The 22,220-nt window shown below is 47.1% G+C and overlaps 2 protein-coding genes across 3 annotated transcripts in view; both read left to right on the top strand.

Moving 5' to 3' along the window:
* The window catches only part of LOC118771511 (chromodomain-helicase-DNA-binding protein 7-like), a 48,740-nt gene extending 45,325 nt beyond the window's left edge, over positions 1-3,415 (top strand). Inside the window, exons 35-38 of the mRNA XM_036519518.1 lie at positions 240-446; positions 874-1,014; positions 1,322-1,426; positions 1,919-3,415. Coding sequence (XP_036375411.1) covers positions 240-446; positions 874-1,014; positions 1,322-1,426; positions 1,919-2,845 — 1,380 coding nt within the window. The 3' untranslated portion in view covers positions 2,846-3,415. The remainder of the gene's footprint in view (positions 1-239; positions 447-873; positions 1,015-1,321; positions 1,427-1,918) is intronic.
* A 7,402-nt stretch (positions 3,416-10,817) lies between these two features.
* On the top strand, positions 10,818-19,784 carry LOC118770878 (clavesin-1-like). 2 transcript variants are annotated; one of them, XM_036518639.1, is made up of 7 exons: positions 10,818-10,944; positions 11,172-11,326; positions 12,153-12,704; positions 13,309-13,483; positions 15,946-16,056; positions 17,017-17,249; positions 19,700-19,784. In XM_036518639.1, exons 3-7 carry the CDS (start codon positions 12,304-12,306, stop codon positions 19,782-19,784), a joined length of 1,005 nt encoding a protein of 334 aa, XP_036374532.1. In that variant the 5' UTR covers positions 10,818-10,944; positions 11,172-11,326; positions 12,153-12,303. The 2 variants fall into 2 exon arrangements, with proteins under 2 accessions (XP_036374532.1, XP_036374533.1); XM_036518640.1 differs by lacking the exon at positions 11,172-11,326.
* Positions 19,785-22,220: the final 2,436 nt, after the last annotated feature.

Below are 22,220 nucleotides of genomic sequence, written 5' to 3'. Positions count from 1 at the left end.
ATTGCCTCAGTAAATATCCAGCTGTATAAATGGATAACATTGTAAAGAACTGTAACCTATGTAAGTCGCTTTGGATAAAAGCGTCTGCTAAATGAATAAATGTAAATGTAAATAGATAAGTTGAGGGAGAATACTAAATGTGAGCAGACAGGTCAGGTAAACGGATTGAATCTGCTCGTTCGGATGAGCAGATTCTCCAGAATGCCGGTCATGGAGACGGGGTGTGTTTGTGCCCGCAGGACGATTCGGACGGGGTGCGGATGCCCCCACGCACACAGCGAAACATTCCATCCCCAGGAAGGCGGGAACCCGGTACCCCTCTTTCCACAGGAAACCCGGAGGACAGGAGCAGGCCTCTGGGGGGGGCAGCCCCCACCAACAAAAACCTGAACGACTGGCTACGTCAGCACCCCTCGTACAGCACCGACACAGCAAGCTATGTACCAGTAAGTGCCACGTAGCCCGGAAGAGGCATCAGTGTAGCATAGCGGTAAGGAGTAGGACTCGTAACCAAAAGGTTGCCGGTTTGAGTCCCCTCTGGGGAACTGATGTTGTACACTTGGGGCAAGGTACTTGACCCAGACCTGCCTCAGTAAATATCCAGATGTATAAATGGGTAACATGTAAAAAATTCTGATCTGTATAAGTCGCTCTGGATAAGAGCATTTGCTAAATGCCAAATATGACATGAAATGAAATGAAATGAAAGTGTCTGTGCAACACTGTACCTGCATTACTGAAGACAGGGTGATAAGTTTAAAAAAAGCACTCAAATTTCAGCCAGAATGCAAGCCAAAAGGAAACCCTAGCTTGTTGCCAGATGCTTGCTGGCTGGTGGAGTGAGTTTGTTGACGGGCTTTCTGTCTCTCTCAGAAGAATGAAGACCTGCTCCTCTCTGCCTTCCACAAGCCCAAGCAGAAGCGTCATCGCTGCCGCAACCCCAACAAGATCGACGTCAACACCCTGACGGGCGGCGAGCGTGTGCCGGTGGTCAACCGCAGGAACGGCCGCAAGGTGAGTGCTGCGTGTGTGTTTCTGCCTGTGTGTGTGTGTGCTTCTGCATCCGTGTGTGTGCGCGTGTCTGTGTCCGTGCTTGTGTGTGTGTGTGGAGTAAAGGTTCTGCTGGCTGACAGATATTAATATGACACATAAATTATGTGTGCATCTGCTTTGTACTCAGCTGCTATAGAACAGCTGATGGCAATAAGCCAAGTCAATAAAGTCTAACTTTGTGTTACTGTCCAATGAACAATAAAGCTTTTGAAATTTGAATTGCGAGATCCATGTATGAGAGGCTGTCTTGTCTTGTTTTGTTGTTCAGATGGGAGGGGCGATGGCTCCTCCCTTGAAGGACTTGGCGAGATGGCTGCAGGAAAACCCGGAGTTCGCCGTGTCCCCGGACTGGACCGACATCGTCAAGCAGTCGGTCAGTATAATTCAGCTTTGAGCTCACAGCACCACATCCCCCTCCCACTCTCACCGGGGGAAGTTCTGAAGAGAACAGTGTGTCAGTAGCAATCCTCCGAAAAGCCAACAGCTATTTCACACATCTCCGAGGAGGAAAAAAAAAAACTGTCAGCAATCCAGTAGCGCTTGCGTCTACAGTCCAAGAATCCTGAATCTTGCAAAAAAAAAAGTATATTTTTTCATAGATTTCTTTTAAAAAAGCAGGTGGTGGGGGGTCAAAATGAAAATAAAATCCAGGGATAGTGTTTGGTGGTACATGCCAGGGTCACATCAGCAGGTGGTTCTTCCTTGCATAGCAGAATTATAAATGTTTACAAAGCCATCCCAAACACTTTCACTGGGTTGCTTTAGAGCTGTAGAAGCCCTTTGAGTACCCATTTTGGGCTGAATGTGGAGTGTGTGTTATTGATCGGTGATCGGTGATTGGTGATCGATGCTGGGATTTCCGCAGGGCTTCCTCCCAGAGTCCATGTTTGGCGGCCTGCTGACGGGGCCGGTGGTGAGGGAGGAGGGGCCGTGTCGGCGGGGGCGGAGACCCCGGAGCGAGACGGTCAAGGCATCAGCCGCTGCCGCGGCCTCCCCGGCGGGGGTCAACCCCCTGCTGATGGGGGGGCTGCTGGGGGGCCTGGACCTGGCCAGCCTGCAGAACCTGCAGAGCCTGCAGCTGGCCGGGCTGCTGGGGTTCCCCCCGGGGGACCCCAAACAGGCCGCGGCCCTGCTGCCCTTCATGCTGCCCGGCATGGCCGGCCTGCCCAACGTCTTCGGCCTGGGCGGGCTGTTCGGTAACCTGGCGACCGCCGCAGGCTCCGCCCCCGTCGGGCAGGGGGAGGCGGAGGAGGGCGCCTCGCCCAAGAAGGAGAAGACCAGCAAGGAGGAGGCGAAGGAAGAGGAGGAGGAGGAGGAGGATGAGATGGAGGAGGAGGGGAAGGAGAAGGTGGAAGAAGGGAAACCAACCGAAACGGAGGGCGGGGCCGCTATTAACCCCGCCTCTGCCGCCGCGGCCGCAGCCGCCATGTCCAGCAGCCCCCTGGCCTTCAACCCCTTCCTGCTGTCCACCATGGCGCAGGGCCTGTTCTACCCCTCCATGTTCCTGCCCCCCGGGCTGGGCGGCCTCTCTCTGCCCGGCCTGCCCCAGGCCGCGCTGGCGAGCCTGCAGAGCGCCATGGCGGCCGCCGGCACCGAGACCAGCGGCGCGGAGAACACCACCGAGAGCGGCGCGGAGCCCGGCGCAGAGCCCGGCGCGGGGGAGGGAGGGGAAGACGACGAGCCCGGCGAGGAGCCCAGCGCTGACACCGAGACGGAGGACGGAGGGAGCGCGGGGAACGAGGAGCCGGGCTCTCCGCAGGGAGCGGAGCGGGACAGCGGAGACGGAGAGTAACGCAGACGCTCCCCGCCGCTCCCCACCGCAGAGCGGCCCGCCGTTTACACACAGACCGATCCTTCAGGCCTCCTCCGGCCTCAGTCTCTCAGTCTTTACTGGGTTATTTGGTTGCATTTCACAGTGCGATGAGGGGCCCAACGGAAAAGTCTCCATAGTACAGCAGACGCAAAGTCACATGCACAATTATGCATATGTTGAAATGGCTGTTCCTGGATGCAGGGATTCAGCGCAGTGCATTATTTATTAAATCATCTTCAGTCAGGAGGTGACTGAGTTTTTTAAATGGTGCTTTTATTAAGGAACCAATCATTCGAGTACAGGTCTGCTTCTGTTTTTGGTTTTTATTCTCCCCTCCGATATCATGTGGAGTAGCCAGGGAGTGCGGGGTTCCCTGGCACAGCTGGGCGCAGTTGGAGACTGCTGCGCGGAAGCAGCGGTGAACATGTGTGTTTAACTTCCTTTCATGTTGCATTCTGTTTAGTGTTTCCTGTTTTGTTTTGTTTGTTTTTTGATCAGGATGAAATGCATACGTTTCCCACACACACACACACATGCACATGCAGAGACACACACCTACACACAGCCACACACACTCACACACAGCCACACACACAGACACACCTGCACACGCACACATGCACACACACACCACTCTGTGTCTCATTCCCCCTGCTGGCAGGCCGGGAGGTGCAGCCTGCAGCCTCCAGCCGGTGGAAACAGCAATAACTACAGGCAGCTGCTGAATGTTCTCCTCTCTGCTGTTCCTCCGAGCGTCACCCCGGACGGTGACCGGGAAAACGAAATGAATACTACAGTGAATTTGTCTCATGATGTTCACCTTCTGTGCACTGGTATGAACTACTGTTGTGGAAATCAGGTACATTTTTCTGTGTCGGACTTTTTGTTACTTTAACCACATAGACGAACAGCATTACCTCAATTGTGAACTAGCCTTGAAGTTTACAGACACGACTTAAAATGGAAATGTTTTCTGTTTGTTGCCTTTTTGTTGTTTGATATTTTTTTTGGGGAGGGGGGGGGTAGTTTTTTCAGGTTTGCTTTTTCCTGATGTCTGTCGTTTTCATTTCTGAAGCTATCGTGTATGGTAAACTGTAAAGCACTGTAGTAAGGATGCTTTTAATAAAAACTGACTCACGATACTCATCTAGGAAACCAAACCGGGCTGACAGTGGTGATTTCTGTAGGTGTCTTACCTTAAAGGCCAGCAGCTGAGCTCTGATGACCCTGTCAGTCAGCCATTTAGTTGCAGGACTCTCATTGTCCACTGTAGGAACGACTTTAACGGACAGCGTCTTTGAATGACATTTGAATGCCCTGGCTCTAACCAAAACTTCGCCCTTTTTTTCTTGTTTCGTATGGTATCATAGGATTTTTGCCACTTCATTACCAAAAAGATCACCCGGCTGTTAGTGTTCATCCCTCAGCCCTGTGTGTGTGTGGTTGTGTGTGTGGTTGTGTGTGTGGTTGTGTGTGTGGTTGTGTGTGTGGTTGTGTGTGTGGTTGTGTGTGTGGTTGTGTGTGTGGTTGTGTGTGTGGTTGTGTGTGTGTGTGTGTGTGTGTGTATGTGGTTGTGTGCCTGTGCAGATGTGTATGCAGCGTGCTCTGAAGTAGGTCACTGGCACAGTTCAATCAAGGGTCATTACAGAGTGTCTGAACCGTTACACACACACATCACTAATAGGAGCTGACATTGCCTGAACAGGAGTGTGACAGGCCACCATTGCCGGCCCTACATTAGCCTGGAGCCAGCCTGTGGCGTTGTGTTTATGCTAAAGGAAGGCGGAGTTTGGATGGATTCCTACATCTGATGGCTTGTCTGAAGTGAAGGACAGAGCATGACAGGTTGTATTAACTGAGTGGTGTGTGTTTTTGACCGTGTGTTTGCAGTGGCGTCAAACACACTCTGTGTGGGCTTCTCTCTGTTAGCCTGAAATAAATGCACCAGGAGCAATGTGCCAATCAGTGGAAGAGATGGAGGCAAGTGTGAGGTCCGTTAGGGGTCAGCGTGAATCTTAATTATGGCGTATGGAAGGGAAACTGTGTGTTAGGAGGTGTGTTTGTTCAGACAGCATCGGCGGTGCAGTCAGGGGCAGACACGTGACCAATAGTCTCCCACCAGTCTGCCGTAAACACTGCTGCTTCACCGGATCTGTACCCATAATGCACCCTGACAGTTCGAGGGGACACCCCGGGGCCTTCGGGTCCGCTTGAATGGCCCACCGCTGTCAAGTCTCACATTTCATTGAATTTAAAGCAAATGTCATGAACTGTGCTGTATATTTCACAGGGTTGCTTGGTAAATCCCCGTTTGATGGAATCCAAAGGGCTGGAATGTGTCTTCCAGGGTACTGGGCCTAGATTACAAAGGGATGTAAGTGTGTGGGTGCTGTTCTCTAAAATGATGACCTCCACACAGTCCGTCGTGTAGGTGTGGGATGGGCTAATTGCTTACCTCCCAGAGAAGAGTAGCCAGCCAAGGACAGTCTCTTTGTTCTCCGCAGCCGCAAAGCATTCCTTCCTCAATACTGTCAAGGGAGTCAATTTTTTTTCAGTCAATAGCAGGTCCTGCCAGTTACATTGTGAGGAAAAAGCACTGCCTATCCCACCAAATGTGAAGAAGCAAGGAATGCTGGGATATGTGACCTGAGCCTACCGGAAAGCAGGAGGGGCCCTTTAGCGAGACTGCTGCTGCTGCTGCTGTGACCTTTGACCCCAGCACCACCATGACTGTCCAAATGCAGGCGGCTGCTCTGGGGCCAACCCAAAAAGAGAGTCATTTAGATGCACCAATCCGTGAGAGATGTAAATTCCTTCCAGTCCCGGTGTTATGTTCCACTATCTTCTCTCAATCTCCCTGCCTCGGGTTTAGCCTCTTCCATGGCCGAGGCATCAGTGGTGCTGCGTGCTCTTCAGGGGAGCCTGACCGCAGCCGTTTTGGGTTTCCGTGTCCTGATGTCACAGGGAGAGGAAGAAAGGCAGACAAAAGTGTGGGCCTTTACACCGCGGGCCGGCCGCCGGGCCGAGGACTCAATAATTCATCGGGCCTGGCTTTGCTGGGAGGGAGCCTTTTCATCGGTCTCTCCAGGACATGCAGGCCAAATGATTCTCCCCTCCACCCCCGCCCTCACAAAAAAAAAAAAGACTGAGCCCTGCTAGCTTTTTGAGGCTGTCTGATTTCACTACAGAAAGCTGATGTGGTGATTTAAAGCGTTATTTGCCAGAAGAGCCAGATCAGGTAGCCAGTAATCATGCCCAAGAGCTGAATTTTCTTCAGTGGTGGGATCAGTTTGCTGATAATGGAGTGTAATGGAAATCACTTGATTTTTTTTTAAATACAGACAGAAGGAAGTTTAATTCAGTTATAAATGACTAAATATTTGCTCCTTTGGTCTATTACCTGATTCCAGATGATTGGAACATTTGGAGTGGACTCATTGCCTTCAAGCTTGTTTGGCTCCTATTATTTGATTATAGCAGCTAATTTATGAAAATTACAATGGCCATCTGGGTCCTGATGACGTGCAGTCAGTGCAGTGTGGGGGTGGGGTCGAGAATGACTGCACTGAGGTTCGGTGTAGGAAGTTTGAGCTGAGAGACATCTTCATTCTGTGGTGAGGGTGCCATTAGCCACAGGGCGCTACAGCTAACCAGAAGGAGCCAGTGTTAGGGTCATTTAACAGAGTTGGCCACGGTTTGCCACAGTTCGCTTTAGTTAGAACCTGTTACCCACCGGTCGCTGCAGCTAGCCAGTGTTAGCCTGATTAAGACAGACGCGGTTTGCCGCAGTACACATTAGTTAGAAATTGTTACCCACCGGTTGCTACAGCTAGCTAGAGTTAGCATGATTAACACAGTTAGCCATGGTTTGCCACAATTCGCTTTAGTTAGAACCTGTTAGCCATAGGTTGCTACAGCGAGCCGGTGTTAGCCTCATTAAGGCATGACATGGTTTGCCACCGTTCAGTTTAGAAACTGTTAGCCACAAACACAGTGCAGCATATGAATCACAGTGCAGCATATGAATCACAGCACAGTGCTGTACTAAGGACAGTGTTTCTCAGAGCTCACAGGCTCCCAGACAGTAGCTTTTCCTCTCCCTTCTCTGTGCACATGTGGATCTGATTATGTTTCCAGGGGGAGTTCTGGTGTGGCTCCTGCCAGCTCCGCAGCCTGGATGAGCAGGACCAAGTGTGGGTGGGCCAGAACGGCCGGCCTCTGGGGCTCTGGAGCAGCGGTGTGGTGTAGAGGCCAGGAGCCGGGCTCATGGCTCAGGCGTTGCTGGATTGATTCCCAGGTGATGTAGTGCTGTCTGTACCCTTGAGGATACATAATTGCCTCTGTAAATATCCAGCTTTATAAGTGGCTAACATCAATATGGATGTCATTTAGCAGACATTTCTTATCCAGAGCAAGTTGGGGTACAATTTTGTCTATTTATACCTCTGGATACTTACTGAGGCAATTCTGGGTTGAGTACCTAGCCCAAGGGCACAATGGCAGTGCCCCAGCAGGGAATCGAACCAGCAACCTAATACCTATCTGCAACCAGGTTGCAGATACTACATTAAGGGAGAGTTATTTGGCTTGTTAGGGACTAGAGTGTCACAAGACTGAAGTTGATTTTCACCTCTTTTGTCATCAAGAACCATCTCGCTGGCCTTCTCATTGAAATCAGAATGCCACAAGAGGCCATCTGGTGATCACTCTGGGGGGGAAAAAAGGGGGTGTCGACAGAGTTTTTCCATTAGGCATTTGTCCTGTCATTTTTTGTTATTCTAAAGGTGTGCACGGATGGTGAGGCCGAGCTGGACGGACAGGGCAGCAGAAAGCAGCTGTGTGATGCTGACCTCTGCTGGACAACCGGGGTAGCGCACCGTTGTAATTCTTATTTTTTTGTATTTTTCGTGTAATGGTCCAGCGCATGTCAATTCCAGGAACATATTAAATGTTGTCATATCTTTAAGTTGTATCTTTCCCAATTTTATCACTGCATTTGATAATCGTTTTTAATATATTGTTCTTTGCTGTATCCGAATCTGCATATGGATATTTGAACAAATTACATCCAGAAGTATTATTGTAGATATTTCCAGATTTGTTGTTATGCGCACATTGCTTGGTAAGTACTTGCGCGGTGTGTGACATTTTAGCGCTGATAACTAACACCGTGTGTCGTGTTGCTAAAGCCCTATCCGTGCGCTGACTGTCTGCGAGGCAGACGTGGTAAGCGGTCCTCCTGAAGACGAGCCCCGTCGGTAACCTTCAGCAGAGCCGTCCTTCCTGAGATGTTGCGGGGGGATGTGGGATGCTTCTCGCCTGCTTCCGTTACCTTGGGACCCGCCCACGCCCTTGGCGTTTCGATGTGTAGGTACGTGAGCGCGCATCAGCAGAACTAGAGCGAGGGCGGATTGGCTGCCGTTTGAATTGTTACACTTCGCTACTCCAGACATCTTGAGTCTTTCATCAATGTGTGTGTGTATATTTATATATTTATTGAAGCTAAATATAATTTCCCGTTTGTCTAGTCGGGTATGCATATTATCAGCATGGTAGAACATCACGCAACAACTTTATCAGTTTGGATTTATATGGGACAAATAGTGCGGTACCATAAACGACTACGACGATCAGCGGCAGTGCGGATGTTAGTTAAAACAGCTGTAATTTGCGAGGCTTTTCGCATTTACTTTTTACTTTTTATTGGTTCTCCAAAACACATACAGGAAAAAAAACAGATACAAGTGAAATTGCATATAATAAAAGAAAGTGTAATAAAAAAAGAAAAAATAGAACAATGTAAGAGAACGTAAACAGAGCCTGTAAAGGGGAGAACTTCAGTATTCTGTGTAGGTCTCCTTAACTATTTATGTCTTTATTTGTTTTGTGTTGTAGCCACTTTCCCCAGTCTATTTCAAAGAGTCCTTCTTTCACCTTTCGTAGCTTTTTAAATGTCCTTACATTTCGCCACCCTGTTCTGGCGACCGTGCGGCACACCTGAGCTGGACTCTGTCTTAATTAAAGTGTAACTCCGTGACGCAGAAAGTTAAATCCCCCATCAGATAACAGAGGACTCTCCGTCTGCACCAGGAACATCCCCGGATTCCAGTGCGATTTCAATGGACTTAGGGTTGCCATGCATATAGATGAAGTTGCCTCCCGTACTAAAAAATACATGAAACAACGAGGAAAGCCTTGTCTAATTACGCTCCAGGGACAGACAGGACATCCGCCTTTCCTGACAAATATGCGTGTTCTGAATATTAACATAAACGCTTTCATCGCTGCTACCGGTGTGACTAATTGTATGCAAAACCTCCGAATCAACAGACTGCAGCAGCGGCGGAAAGGTTGCGACTATGAGCTGTGGGGCTGTCTACAGAGGAAGATTACGTTCGCAAGCCACCGAGTTATATTCATGTGCCCAAGAGAGACATGCAGAATGGTATTAGTGTTACTGATTTAGCTTGTAAGTCTGATCAATAAAGCCCGGCGGCGTTCGGGAATTGTACACATATAGCCTAGCCACTTGTTTCGGTGGTAAATGTCTTCCCTAGAGTTTTCTCTCGTTGTTTTATTTTTATTAATGGACAGCATGCGTTGGGATGCAATCTGCCTCTGTTTGGACATGCCTACAGGGATACATCATGAGCCAATCTTTAAACATCTCTGTTCACTGCCTGCTTTGATACCCGTAGCCTTCTTCTGCCTGGTCGCAGAAAAGAAGTGTAATCAGTTTAAACATTAAACCAAAACTTGTTAAACTCGCTGTGATCATTATCGATCCCGTTTAATTTAATACATGGCATAGCACTTTGTGCGAACAGTCGATGTCCTTTGGTGCCTTAGGCCAACTGTCAATCTGGCCATGTAATCATCCTCCAGTTTAACTGGCTAAATCAGTGCTGCCCAAACTTTGCCCCAGGGACCCCCGTTCCCCTTTCAATTCATCAGCTCTAGAATTACACCCGCGTGATCTTGTGAAGACCAGGTTTGACTTTTGCAAGCAGTCAAAATTATATAATCCGTAAACTGTCATTACCTCGATTCCACCACAAGGGGGCGACCCTTACAAATTTAAAATTTCAAGGAAACGCTGGGTAAATTCCTGCACTTGCGTTCCCTGCCAATCTAATACCGTACGGCGAAAATGTAGCGACCTGGAATCCCAGTGAAATCCAGTAACTTTTTATTATTCTTGTTGTACTCCCTTTCTAGTTTGAAAAGGCTACTTTGTTCGAAAGTGCACAGTTCCGTTAAGGGATTTGTCAGTTTGATCTCCCCGGAAACTTCAAACAGATATACTGGCACACCAACATGAAACAGGTCTTTTAACCTGTGGCTGTGTAGTAAAAGGTGTTCACAGGCATGACCGCCTGCAGACGTTAAGAGGTGAAGTGCAGCGAGCTGGAAGAACCAGTAATGTAGCAGTAACTAGTTGTATTGTATGAGTAACTGATTTAAATGTGTAACTGGTTTAACGTGTATATAGCTGGTTCTAAAGTTGCAATTGCTGTTATTCCGTTTATGAATTTTATGCACTAGTCCAGTTTTTAGACGTTTAATTGGTTTTGTATTGCACCTTTATTTTACGTTTGTAGGTTCATTAGTTTTTATTTTTACAAAGCACCGAGTCCGAAAAAAGCACTATGGAGGTAAAATGCACAATTTTTTAATTTTACTAATACCTGCGATTTTATCTTTCCCTTCTATTCCACGTCTTTGCTGTTTACCTTTGTCTTTGTGATGTCTCTACTATTCGTTTAATTCATTTGGAATTACTACGATTTTTCGTCAAATCTTTCTCGATGCGTGTGGCAGCACGTAGAATAACTGCACGAATATTGCCTTTTCAGAACCCCCAGGACATTGAAGAAATCGGAAACCTTATTGGAGGACTGGATCAGCGTAGCTCACGCCTACTCCTGTATCAGAATCACATAGTATTGTAGCCTGTGTCCTTGGGAAAAAAACGTAACGTCAAGGAAAAAAAAAAACAATTTTCCGCCCCTGAAAAATGGAAAGAGAGTTTGGGTAAATTATTTTTCGAAAAAGGAAAAGGAGCGCTGAACAGAGAGGTAAGGATTTTTAGTATATCGGAGAGGTCATAACAGGTTCGCAGCGTTCCGCTCCCGGAGGTTGGCGGTGGTTGCGGGCGATTTCAGCACCTCGCCGAGCGGACAGCTCCCATCCCCGTTCTGTTTGCATCGCCGCCGCTCGCGTATCTTCATTCCGCAACGCGTCCAGGTGACGCAGCTGAATGGCTTTACGTGCTGTTGTTGGTTTTTTCCCTGGTTTGCTTTAGATCGTCGTGTTGTCAGTACATCTGTCTTTACAACGGGCATCAGTTGGCGCGATGGGACTCATTTTGACGTACAGTTGAAGGCGCACACAACGGAATACCGAGATAAGTTGAATCGGCCGAGGTACATTGTCTGGACGAAAGGAACGGTTTCAAAGGTATTTCCCCCGTGTTGATTCTACAAAGCGTTTGATCAACAGATTGGTCAACGACATTGATGGTCTGTGTTTCCAAAGGGCTTTGTGAGCTGGACATCCAGCACAGAGACTAATCTAAAAGGGTCCGTAGTAAATCAACGCAGTGTTCAGAGTTTCCCTGCCAATAGCGCAGGGTTATAACACCATCGCAATGTAATTTCCCAAAATTTGCGAGATAATTTATTCTGGAATGATCATATGCAAATGTTCAGTACTGTTATAGGAGGCACGATTGAGAGACAAGATGTTCACATCTAGCACAATGGTAGTGACCCGAGATGAGAGGACATGCTTGTGATGGATTATGAAAGATGTAGAAATGGCGCTCTGAGATCTGTTGAAAGAATTGTTGCACATGGCACAATTACCTACACGGATAGCCATTGAAACGAGACGTTTGACTGCTGGAATCCACTAGCACATAAATGAAGGAATGAAATGAAAGAAAAGTGTTAACAGTCAGAAATGTTGTCCTTGCTGAGTGCAGGAACAGCAAGTACTTGCTGCCGAATAAAACAGATCGTAAAACTGTATGATGCCGTGATAAAACTCGATTCTTAAAAAAAAAATACACGTAACTGTGAAAAGGACGCGACAGCACGGATTGGGTTTTCAGGTGTTCCAAACCATCCCATGTATTACGACATTCACGCGTGTCTCGTTCCTGCCTTTTTCCGCCGTTTATTGATTCTGTCAGCCCACTAATTAAATCCTCACGGGTTTTCAAGCTGGGATTTCTTGTTCACGATCGTCCATTTTTACCGTGTGTTCATTCTTTCACTCGTAGCTCCACGTGCGTGCAGCACGGTCCAGGCTCGCACCATCTTCTCGCGCAGGACCGGGCGCAGACGCAACGATGAGCGGAACCTCGCCCAGGCGCGCACACTGACGTCCAGCCAGAAGCCAGGTTCCCCCGACACCCAGCGGACCGGACCTCCATGAGGGTCGAGATGGCCCACCTGCAGGCTGGCCTCAGCCCCGAAACCATCGAGAAAGCCCGCCTGGAGCTGAACGAGAACCCGGACACCCTGCACCGCGACATCCAGCAGGTGCGGGACATGGTGATCACCCGGCCCGACATCGGGTTCCTGCGCACCGACGACGCCTTCATCCTCAGGTTCCTCAGGGCCCGCAAGTTCAACCAGCCGGAGACCTTCAAGCTGCTGGCCCAGTACTTCCAGTACCGGCAGCAGAACCTGGACATGTTCCAGAACTTCAAGGCCGACGACCCGCGGATGAAGCGGGCCCTAATGGACGGCTTTCCCGGGGTCCTGGAGACGCCGGACCAGTACGGGAGGAAGATCCTCATCCTCTTCGCTTCCAACTGGGACCAGAGTAGGTAAATGCTTTCATCGCTGTGTCTCTGCACTGTCCCATTGTCACTGTTCAGTCATGTAGTACATTACATCACAATATTGGCATGTAGGAGACACTCTTATCCAGAACGACTTTCTCAGGTGACAGTTTTCACACGTCATCCGTTTATACAGCCGTATGTTTACTGAGGCAACTCCTAGTTGAGTACTTCCCCCAGAATGCCTTGAGTGAGATGCTGAGTGGCAAGATGGCCAAATGCGTGCTGAACGGTCATACAGGAGCGTAAGGGAATGACTCACTGTGTTTGAGTTGCTGTTAGCTTCCTGATGCTAGTGTATAAATGTCACAGTGTTTAAGCGGCTGTTAGCTGCATGATACGTCAGTAGAAATATCAGTGTTTAAGATGCCCTTGGCTGTATGACGCAGGTGTGTAAGTGTCACTGCGTGTGTGTTGCTCCTGTGATGAGGCTGGAGCTTCATGAGGATGAAGCATCACTCTCTTCCTCTCTCTCTCTCTCTCTCTCTCTCTCTCTCTCTCTCTCTCTCTCTCTCTCTCTCTCTCTCTCTCCCTCTCTCCCTCTCCTTCTCCCTCTCCTTCTCCCTCTCCCTCTCTCCCCTCGCTGCAGGAACTCTTTCTCGGACATCCTGCGGGCGATTCTTCTCTCTCTGGAGGTGCTGATCGAGGACCCAGAGCTGCAGATCAACGGCTTCATCCTGATCATCGACTGGAGCGACTTCTCCTTCAAACAGGCCTCCAAACTCACCCCCACCATCCTCAAGCTGGCCATCGAGGGGCTGCAGGTCAGGGGGCCCGGGTCCCTGAGGTTATTTATGCATATTTATGCAGCTGATACTGCTGATAGGCCAAATTCATTGGCTTTTGGTACTACTTACATTACATTACATTATATTCATTTAGTGTATGAGATTCTTATCCAGAGCAACTTCCATCACAAAAGAACAAAAGTGTATCCATTCAAACTGAATGAGCAGGCTAACAACACTCACAGACCAGCGAGTGTGAGCGTAACACTATTCAAAGCCCTAATACAACTTGTGCAACCTGACGAGACAAGGGAAACCAAGTACACTACCATACACCGGTCTCTAGCTTACAGAATCTAAAGAGCGGATACAGCAGATACACCAAGTTCATTGGCTTTGGTCTCAATGATCCACAATCCGGTCCTCATAAGGAATTTGGCGGTTTTCTTTTTTAAATGAACGAAGTGGAATCCCTCAGGTGTGTCTGGTTTTGCAGCACTGTAGAATCTTCTGGAATTTACCTCGCAGAGGTGGAATCACCGGTGTTGTCTCCTCCCTGTAAATGCTTTTCACAGATCAAAGCGGGAATTAGAGGGGAAAATGTTCTTATTCAGGTACAGTGCTTGGCCAGCTTTTAACACCACGGAAAAATCAATACATGACTACACACTTAGCCAGCCAGAGAGGTTCTCACTCAGCTGCTGGACTAAATTAAGCTTTAGTGTGTATCCGGGATCTTTGCCCATTTTAAAGATTTTTAAGATGGTAACTAAACTGTATCTATTACTGTAACTAAAACTAAGACTGATTACTGAATCCTAGCCTTCATTTTATAGTATAACAAATATTATTTGTAACTGGAAATGAACTTGAGTGAACTCTGGCATCACAATGGCAACCTACCACACATTCTGTGACCACAGAGTTAAAGTACCCTCACCAAGGCCAGAAAAGGTTGGTTCCTACTTGGATCCAATTCCCCAACTCATAGTTCCAGGGCCCTTTGCGGAAAGAACAACAGAGTCTCAATTTTGGGTGGCACATACTTGAATGTTCAACCAGTGAAAGCTATTTAAATTACAAAATTGAATACCTTTCTAGTATCCAATGGAAAATGTATTCATTTAGAACAGAAGAGAATTTCAGACTTACACTTTAAGTGGAAAGACATTCACTTGTTGTGCAAGATCGACTCAATTTGTGGCACTTTTTTTGAACAGGTCTCAGTAAAAGTCATTCTCACTCTCAGCTTTTCCACCTAAGAAACTTTATCTTTGAATTAGAATCATCCTAAATTAGGAACTTTTGTTCTTCAGAGGTGAAACGGTGCTGTTTCTGCCTGCCTCTTCGCCACATTCCAGCAGTGTTACTGGTTTTGTTCCAAAGACAATCGGAATGGAACTCTCCTCGGCCCTATGCATCAGACAACACTTGATGTTGCTGTTGATCCATATTTGTGTTTAGAACATAATGTCTTGTTGCTAGGTAACCAGAAAAAGTGGAAACGTTTACAAGTGCTCTTCTGGTGAATGCCGTTACATTTCGGGTGCTTGATTGTTCTGGCACACGGCCTTTGATCATGGGTGATTCGTCTGAGAAGCTGAAAGTCGCAAGCCCATATTTGATTTTTTTTTTTTTTTTTAATTCATGCTCTTTAAAATTTTGTTTTTGTAACACATCTTGACATTTGTGGTTCTGGTCGGCTATCAGGAAGCCAACAGGACAATAGTTTAGTGATGACTAACTGGCCTTGTGACTATTGTGTGAAAGCGCAAGGCTTCAGCACCTGATTCTACACAGGTGCCCTTTCTTTTTACTTTCATATTCAGTTTCCAGTGCGTATCAATCCATTAAAACAAAGAAGTTCAGTAATCTTGTTCACTGTGAAATTCAAGGTTCATCTTCTGCTCTTTTTTCACCATCAGAGGTTGCTATCAACTGTCAGCCTGTCAGGTACTGATGTGATCTAAATATCAATCCACGTTGTTTCTGTCTTGACTCAGAACTGACTGGTTTGCCTAACGGACAAGTATAACACAGACAGTATAACACACAGTAAACAGACAATAAAACCACTCCAAGTGGATCTTATTTTAATTTTAAAATCATATTCCAGGCTCAGTGCAAAGTGAATCACTCCACAGCCTGGGTTCTAGAATCACTGAAAGCAACAATTCTGAGTTCTAAGAGCTGTGTGACCAGTGTGAGAGCCTGTTATAGACAGCTACAGAAAGCTGAACAACAGAGGCTGGCAGTTGTGTCCAGCTTTTTTGGACTGAAGTATTAAGGCTAAACCATCAAAGGCTAACCCTCAGCCACCTTGCCATCTAATGTATGAGACAGTAGTCTCCTGGGGTACTGGGTATGAAATCTACATTGAAAAAGCGACATTCTCTAGCTTCTCTAGACTCAGGATAAGATGTACTACTCTCACGTGATTGGTCTCTTTCTCCTGTATCATCCACTGCGATTGGTCTCCCCATCTTCCCTCCTCACAGGACAGCTTCCCTGCCCGATTTGGTGGAATCCACTTCGTAAACCAGCCCTGGTACATACATGCTCTGTACACCATAATTAAGCCTTTCCTCAAAGACAAGACCAGGAAAAGGGTAATTACCCCCACTCACTCTCTCTCTGTCACTTTTCTCTCGCTCTCTCTCCCTCAATCACATTCTCTTTCTCTCTGTGTCTCTTTCTGTATCTCACTCGCTTTCTCCCTCTCACCCATATGCTCTCTTTCTCTTTCTTGCTCATTGTCTCCCTCTCTCTCTCTCTCTCTCTGTCTGTCATTCTTGATCAAATACTCTCACTTTTCCTCCGTCGTTCATTCCCGTTCGAATACTGTTTTGTTTCTCTGTCATTCTCCCTCGGTTACTCTCACTCTCTCATGCGAAAGCAACTGTCAGACAGCACCGCTGAGTGAATATGTGAAATGTATGCAGGAGGGAAATCTGTTAGCATGACGTGCATGTTGTGACATAAATATTGTAACAGCAGCAGTTGAAACATCTAAGAAAAATCAGAGCAGCGCCACAGATAAACTGAGTAAAAAAAAAAAAATCCAGTGAACCCCATACAAATCCCAGCACTGTGTTAAAAGCGAGGAAGCAAATACACATGTCAGACGTGTGTTTTATAGGATGAACAGAGTTGGAACTCTTTAGTGGGAGCTTTGTGCTATGGGATCCGGCTGTCCTTACAGGGGCTTTAAGACTGGATAACTGTACCACCTGATGTGTTCAGTGGATGCCTGTTTAGCTGCCATGTACAGCTGCTGTAGCAGCCTTCTGATTGAACCAGATGCAAAGGTGTGGCAACGCAGAGATAGGGAGACTATCGGTATCAGAGTATTCAATAGAACATTTCATCACTAGATGGGCAAAAGCATACTTAAAGGAAATCCAAATGACATTCGGTGGCGCACTTCGTTATTAGCTTTCGTAGTACTTACTTACTAACATGCTTTTCACGAGTTTAAACTAAAACTAAAAAGTACTCTTGAGTGAGAGTTACAGAAATCTTTATATAACTGTGGTTACTGTTTGATTTCATTCCCCTTGTGCCTCCAGATTTTCCTCCACGGCAACAATCTCAACAGTTTACACCAGCTGATTTACCCAGAATGCCTGCCGTCGGAGTTCGGGGGGATCCTCCCACCGTACGACATGGGGATGTGGGCGCGGACGCTGCTGGGGCCGGACTATAACGACGAGACGGAGTACACGCACACGTATGACGCGCTACACGTGAAGGAGGCCCTGGGCCGTGAAGGGAAGGACAGCGGGGACAACCTGATGAAGAGGTGAGAGGCTGAGGGGCGGGGCTCGCTCCACCCAACCGCCGTCACGTCACGCCACGTCACGCCACGTCACGCCACGTCACGCCACGTCACGCCACGTCTACAGCTGTCTGTTTAGGTGTGTATGAAACGTGCCTAAGAAATCAGACTCTGTGTCTTGCTGGATGGTGTTACCCGGCTCTGGTAGCATCGCGACATGGGTCGTGAATATTCGGCGCTCTGCTGGCAACTAAGGGTCACTGCCTTCACCTCCAAAGCCTTGTGCGCCACTCGTGACGGAATAATGCGAACAGGGACATGTTTCTGTTTCCTGGGGTAGAGAGGGAGACGTCGTGACCCGATCGTGGGTTTCCGCTGCCGCGGGTCTCTCTCCTCCCGGGGCGCTCACCGAAGCGGGATTCCCGTCTCTCCTGGCGTGGGCGGGGGGTTAATCGGAGCTTAGCCCGACAGGCGAAAAGTGAAGCTCGAATTTAAGAACGGCTGTAAGCTCCTCGCTGGCGTTAAAGCCGGATAAAACAACAAAACGCGGAGATTAGTGCCGCCAGGGCTGCTGCGGAATGTGGCGCCTGTGCGGCGTTATTTAAACGGCGTTATTTTCTGAGTTACCCTTCTGCCGTGTAACACACTGTATCCTACACACCTCTCAGAAAAACCTGCTGCACCGTTTGCCAACGAGAGTCCCGCACATTACAATCGGGGAAGATGCATAAACACACTCTCTTATAATATATGTCGTACCCATTTATATTACTACTTTTAAAACAATAGCTATAATCTTTATGTATTAACGACAGCCTTATGCGGGACAGGTGACATTACACACAGTCGTCATTTATTTGGCTGAACGTAAGACAAACTAATTCAGGCTGCGTACCCCGCTTAGCACCCGGACATCGATTCTGCGCTCTCTGGGTTATAAGTGCTGCTGCTCTGCCATTAGCGGCTGATGCCAGACTTGGAAACCTGCCATTTACGTGCTGTAAATGTCAAATTAAACGGAACAATCCCAACAGCAGCAGTGACCCAACCCTCAGCCTGGCTTTCCTCCAGTAACTCTGCTGGACCATAACTCTTTACCTAGCCAAAACCCCAATGACAGCTTCTTACATCATACACCGCAGATACACAGTAACTGTTCACAGACAAACTTCCTTCTTAAAAACATTACAGTCGGTAGGTACATTATTTTCCCCTACTGCACTGCGACCAAGATACTTTTTCAAACGAAAGGATGTTCCTGCTTAATGGCCACGGTTGTCGTGCTGTAAAACTTGTTGGATTATATGCTTGTTGGCACACAGTTAATAAAAATGTCGCTCAAAGACAGCCATGTTGTTAGAGCAGATGTTGCTACACATGGTACGCAGAAATTGAACCATTTTGTTTCATCAGTAACAGGTGTTCTCGTAAATCCAACTGTGAAATCCAACCATCTGAGATGCTGTTAAAGGCTGGATTAGTGAGAATTATTAAATAAAAACTTTGCTGGCTCTCACCTGTCAAGGAAGCCTCACACATTTGTTTTTCCTTTAATTGGATTTGGAGCATCTTTGTGTGTGAAATCTGCTTATGGTAGAGGGACCCAGGAGAATATGCAGTATCAGATGCCAGTTATTATCTGCATGAAGCCTTTCTTTAAAAATAGAGCAAAATCCAATTACGCAGTGCTTTTATGGGCTTATATCAGAAAAAAGGAACAAATAGATCTTTGTCTTTCCCGTGTGGCTACAGTAGATGCCAGAGTGAGGTGAAAACCAGGAAGGACTTGGGTCCAGTCCTTCATTAGACAGCAGCAGGACAGAGGATCTACCGAGGGGCAAATTCAGCAGTACCCCTGTCAGTGATCCTGAGTAAGATAATCCATCATTGCAGGGTGGATGTCCACAAAGCAAATCAAGAAAAGATTAAACATTACTGATATACATAACAAGTCACTTACTGATGCAATTCACGTTGCACAAGGCTAAGGGGGATTTGAGCCTCGCCTTTCAGGTACTGAAGCCTCCGCTGTAGCTGTTCCACAAACGGCCCTGGAGCACAGCATTGCAAGGACACACAGCAGACCTTTTAAAACTCTGCATTGTGCTGCTCAAAATCCCTGCTGTCATTCTCAGGAAGCAGCTTTGCAGGGTGGTAAATTTATCACTCACTCATTCGGCCACACTCATTCTGAGCTGCTCCTTCTGGAGCCTGTCTGTGTGCTTCACCAGTCCAACGGCGGCCATTCCGGCTCTGTGCGGCCATTCCGGCTCTGTGCGGCCATTCCGGCTCTGTGCGGCTCTGTGCCACACCCCACTGAGCCAGGGCCAACACACACCTCACAGTGACTGCTTTTTCACAAAACAAAGAAACAGATTATTGATTATTGTTACTACTGCTACTACTTACTACCACTACTAATAAAAAAAAAGCCTCTGTGAGGAAGGGTTCCCGACTGTCCTCTCCCTCTGCAGGTCCCAGTCAGCAGTGGAGCCGGGGACGCTGAAACACGAGGACAGGGACGACGAGACGGCACAGCCCCTGCTGGCATTAGACTGAGAGCAGGAGGGGGGGGCAGGGTGGCGGGGGAGGAGGAGAGAGGGAGGAGGAGACGGGGAGAGGAGAGGGGGAGGAGGAGAGGGGGAGGAGGAGAGGGGGAGAGGAGAAGGGGGGGGGACATGAGAGGGGTGGAGGAGAAGAGGAGGGAAAGGAGAGAGGTGGAGGGAGGAGAGGGGAAAGCAGGGGTGAGGAGGGGAGAAAAGAAAGGAGAAGAGAGGATCTGATAAAGAAACTGAGAAGAGGAGAAGAGGAGGAGATGGGAGGGGTAGATACTGAGAGTAGGAGGAGAGGAAAAACATGAGAGAGGAGAGAGGAGGATGGAAAGGAGGAGCGTGGAGCTGCATCTCGCTTTGCAGTCCACAGACTTTTCTCCATGCTGCCACAGATCCCAGCCAGCTGGCTGGACTGCTGTCCCATGACACACCATGACACAGACGTAAAACAAAGAGCTCTCTGATTTTGTGCAGCAGGTGGGTGGACGCTCTGATTGTAAGTAGACACTTATTTTCTCTGTAAAAAATAAAATGTGAATGTATACTCATTGGAGCCTAAACTACTGTGACCTCATCAGAATGGAAACAATATACAGTGCCCCCCACAGCTATTCATTTCTCTGTGAAATTTTAACACATGATTCAACGGAAAAGTGGAATATTTTGTTTGCTCTGATGAATTGTGAATAGGCTTATTTTGTAACAGTGGCAGCCCTGGAAAGAGAAGCTTCAAGCATTTTCTAAACTGTGGCTCGTCTTTGCTGTTAAAACTTTATTTAATTGCTTTGCTTTGTGGTATATTCCACACTGTATTGCACTATACTGCACATGGTGTGTACTACACAGACAGCTAAAATGAACTGAATGTTTTTGGGTTTTAAAGAGCAGACAGGGCTGCACACATACTCACCTGAAGCTGAACCTAACATGACTAGCTAAAAAAACTTCCCCCCCACCCCCCAGCCAAATAGCTGGTTTAAAAAGTTCATTCCAGCATGATAACAATACAAGGCAATGATGTCTGCAGGGAAATTGTTAAAGGGAGACCACGTGAATGTGTTGGACTAGCCACTGCAATCTCCAGACTTCACTCCAACAGAGTACTTGATGGTCTGAACTCGAGAAAGCAGTTCACAAAGGCGAACAAAGAAATTCCACCATGTGAAGTGGTAGAAATCGCTGAAGACAAGTGCCTCAGCATCACAAGTGCAGGAAGTGGCTTCTTTGTGTCATCAAAATCCTAGATGAACAAAGATGATGAGCATTGTCCATGAATGCTTTTGCTCTTTGTGTTATAGAAAACAATTCGAACTGTTTGCAGCAGATGTTGATGGTTTGTGTAGTTTTGGCAGTACAGTATTTAAATTGCACATATTTTCAGCGAAATGATTTTGCGTTGACATTTCTATTGTTAAACTGATGAATACATTTGGAGGTCACTGTATGTTGGAATGTATACAATGTGCAAAATGTCACACAAAACACAGATATATAGTAAGGATATATGTACCTGATGTGTGTGAACAGGGTCATTCATTCATAGGATGCTGTGAGGAGTCTGAAGATTACACACAGGTCCCTGTATCGTCATGGTAACACACACTGGTGTGCTGAGGTGAATCATATCGAAGCAGATTGCATCAGATTGTTTGTGGACACATTTTTGTCTTCTCAGTACATTATCAAATTGTGGCGAGTACCAGTATGCTCCCACATCATCAGGCTAATGAATGAATCAATGAATCGGTTTGTTTATGTACCTGTATGTAATTCACAGCAGATGAGATGGACAGCATTCTCGTTCCCTAAGTGCATTCTGGGAATGAAAGTACTCCTTTATAACAGCAGATACTGAATGCATCAGTATCTGCTGTTCTTTTAAAAAGAAATTACACCTGTGAGGAGAATGTTTATTCTATCCTTTTGGTTGTAGAATGTGGAAAACCATTTCTGACATTTGAATGATGAATAAAAAAAAATACAAATAACACTGACAACAAATTGAAGGAAAACCTGGAAACCCAGTAATAAAAAGTATCGCTTCTTATGATTTATGATGTGTTCGTGTTACTGGTTGTTTTGCCTAACAGTTATTTATGCCACTGTCAGCAGAACTCCCTCTCAGATGAGAATTCTGTCAGAATATTTCCGAGCTGAGCAAAAGCAAAGCCTTATTCATTCATCATAGTTTACATCAGCATATTCCTCATTTAATATACAGGAGCTCCTGGAAAAAGCAGAGACTAAAGACTATTTTGACACATTATTGAATAAGCAAACATTTTCCTCCTTTTCACTCTTTTTTCCCCACACCAGAGGTTGTGCGCCTCCTAGTGGCTGAGGGCAGAATAACCACTTCTCTAACCATACTTTCAGACCAGAATGTGTTTTTTTTTGGAAAGGGTGGAGGGAGTTGGAAACATTTTCTTTTCTCCCCTTGTTT

Source organism: Megalops cyprinoides, chromosome 24, assembly GCF_013368585.1.
Source record: "Megalops cyprinoides isolate fMegCyp1 chromosome 24, fMegCyp1.pri, whole genome shotgun sequence".
NCBI lineage: Eukaryota > Metazoa > Chordata > Actinopteri > Elopiformes > Megalopidae > Megalops > Megalops cyprinoides.
The sequence above is the reverse complement of the archived record's forward strand: the minus strand, read 5'-3'. Positions and strand labels throughout refer to the sequence as shown.

What these genes read in the sequence shown, in the direction of transcription:
- LOC118770878 (XM_036518640.1), top strand. Translation starts at nt 12,304, where the DNA reads ATGAGGGTCGAGATGGCCCACCTGCAGGCTGGCCTCAGCCCCGAAACC. An exon ending in AAGACAAGACCAGGAAAAGG is followed by an intron (nt 16,057 to 17,016) that starts GTAATTACCCCC and finishes TTGTGCCTCCAG; the next exon opens with ATTTTCCTCCACGGCAACAA. An exon ending in GGGGACAACCTGATGAAGAG is followed by an intron (nt 17,250 to 19,699) that starts GTGAGAGGCTGA and finishes CTCCCTCTGCAG; the next exon opens with GTCCCAGTCAGCAGTGGAGC.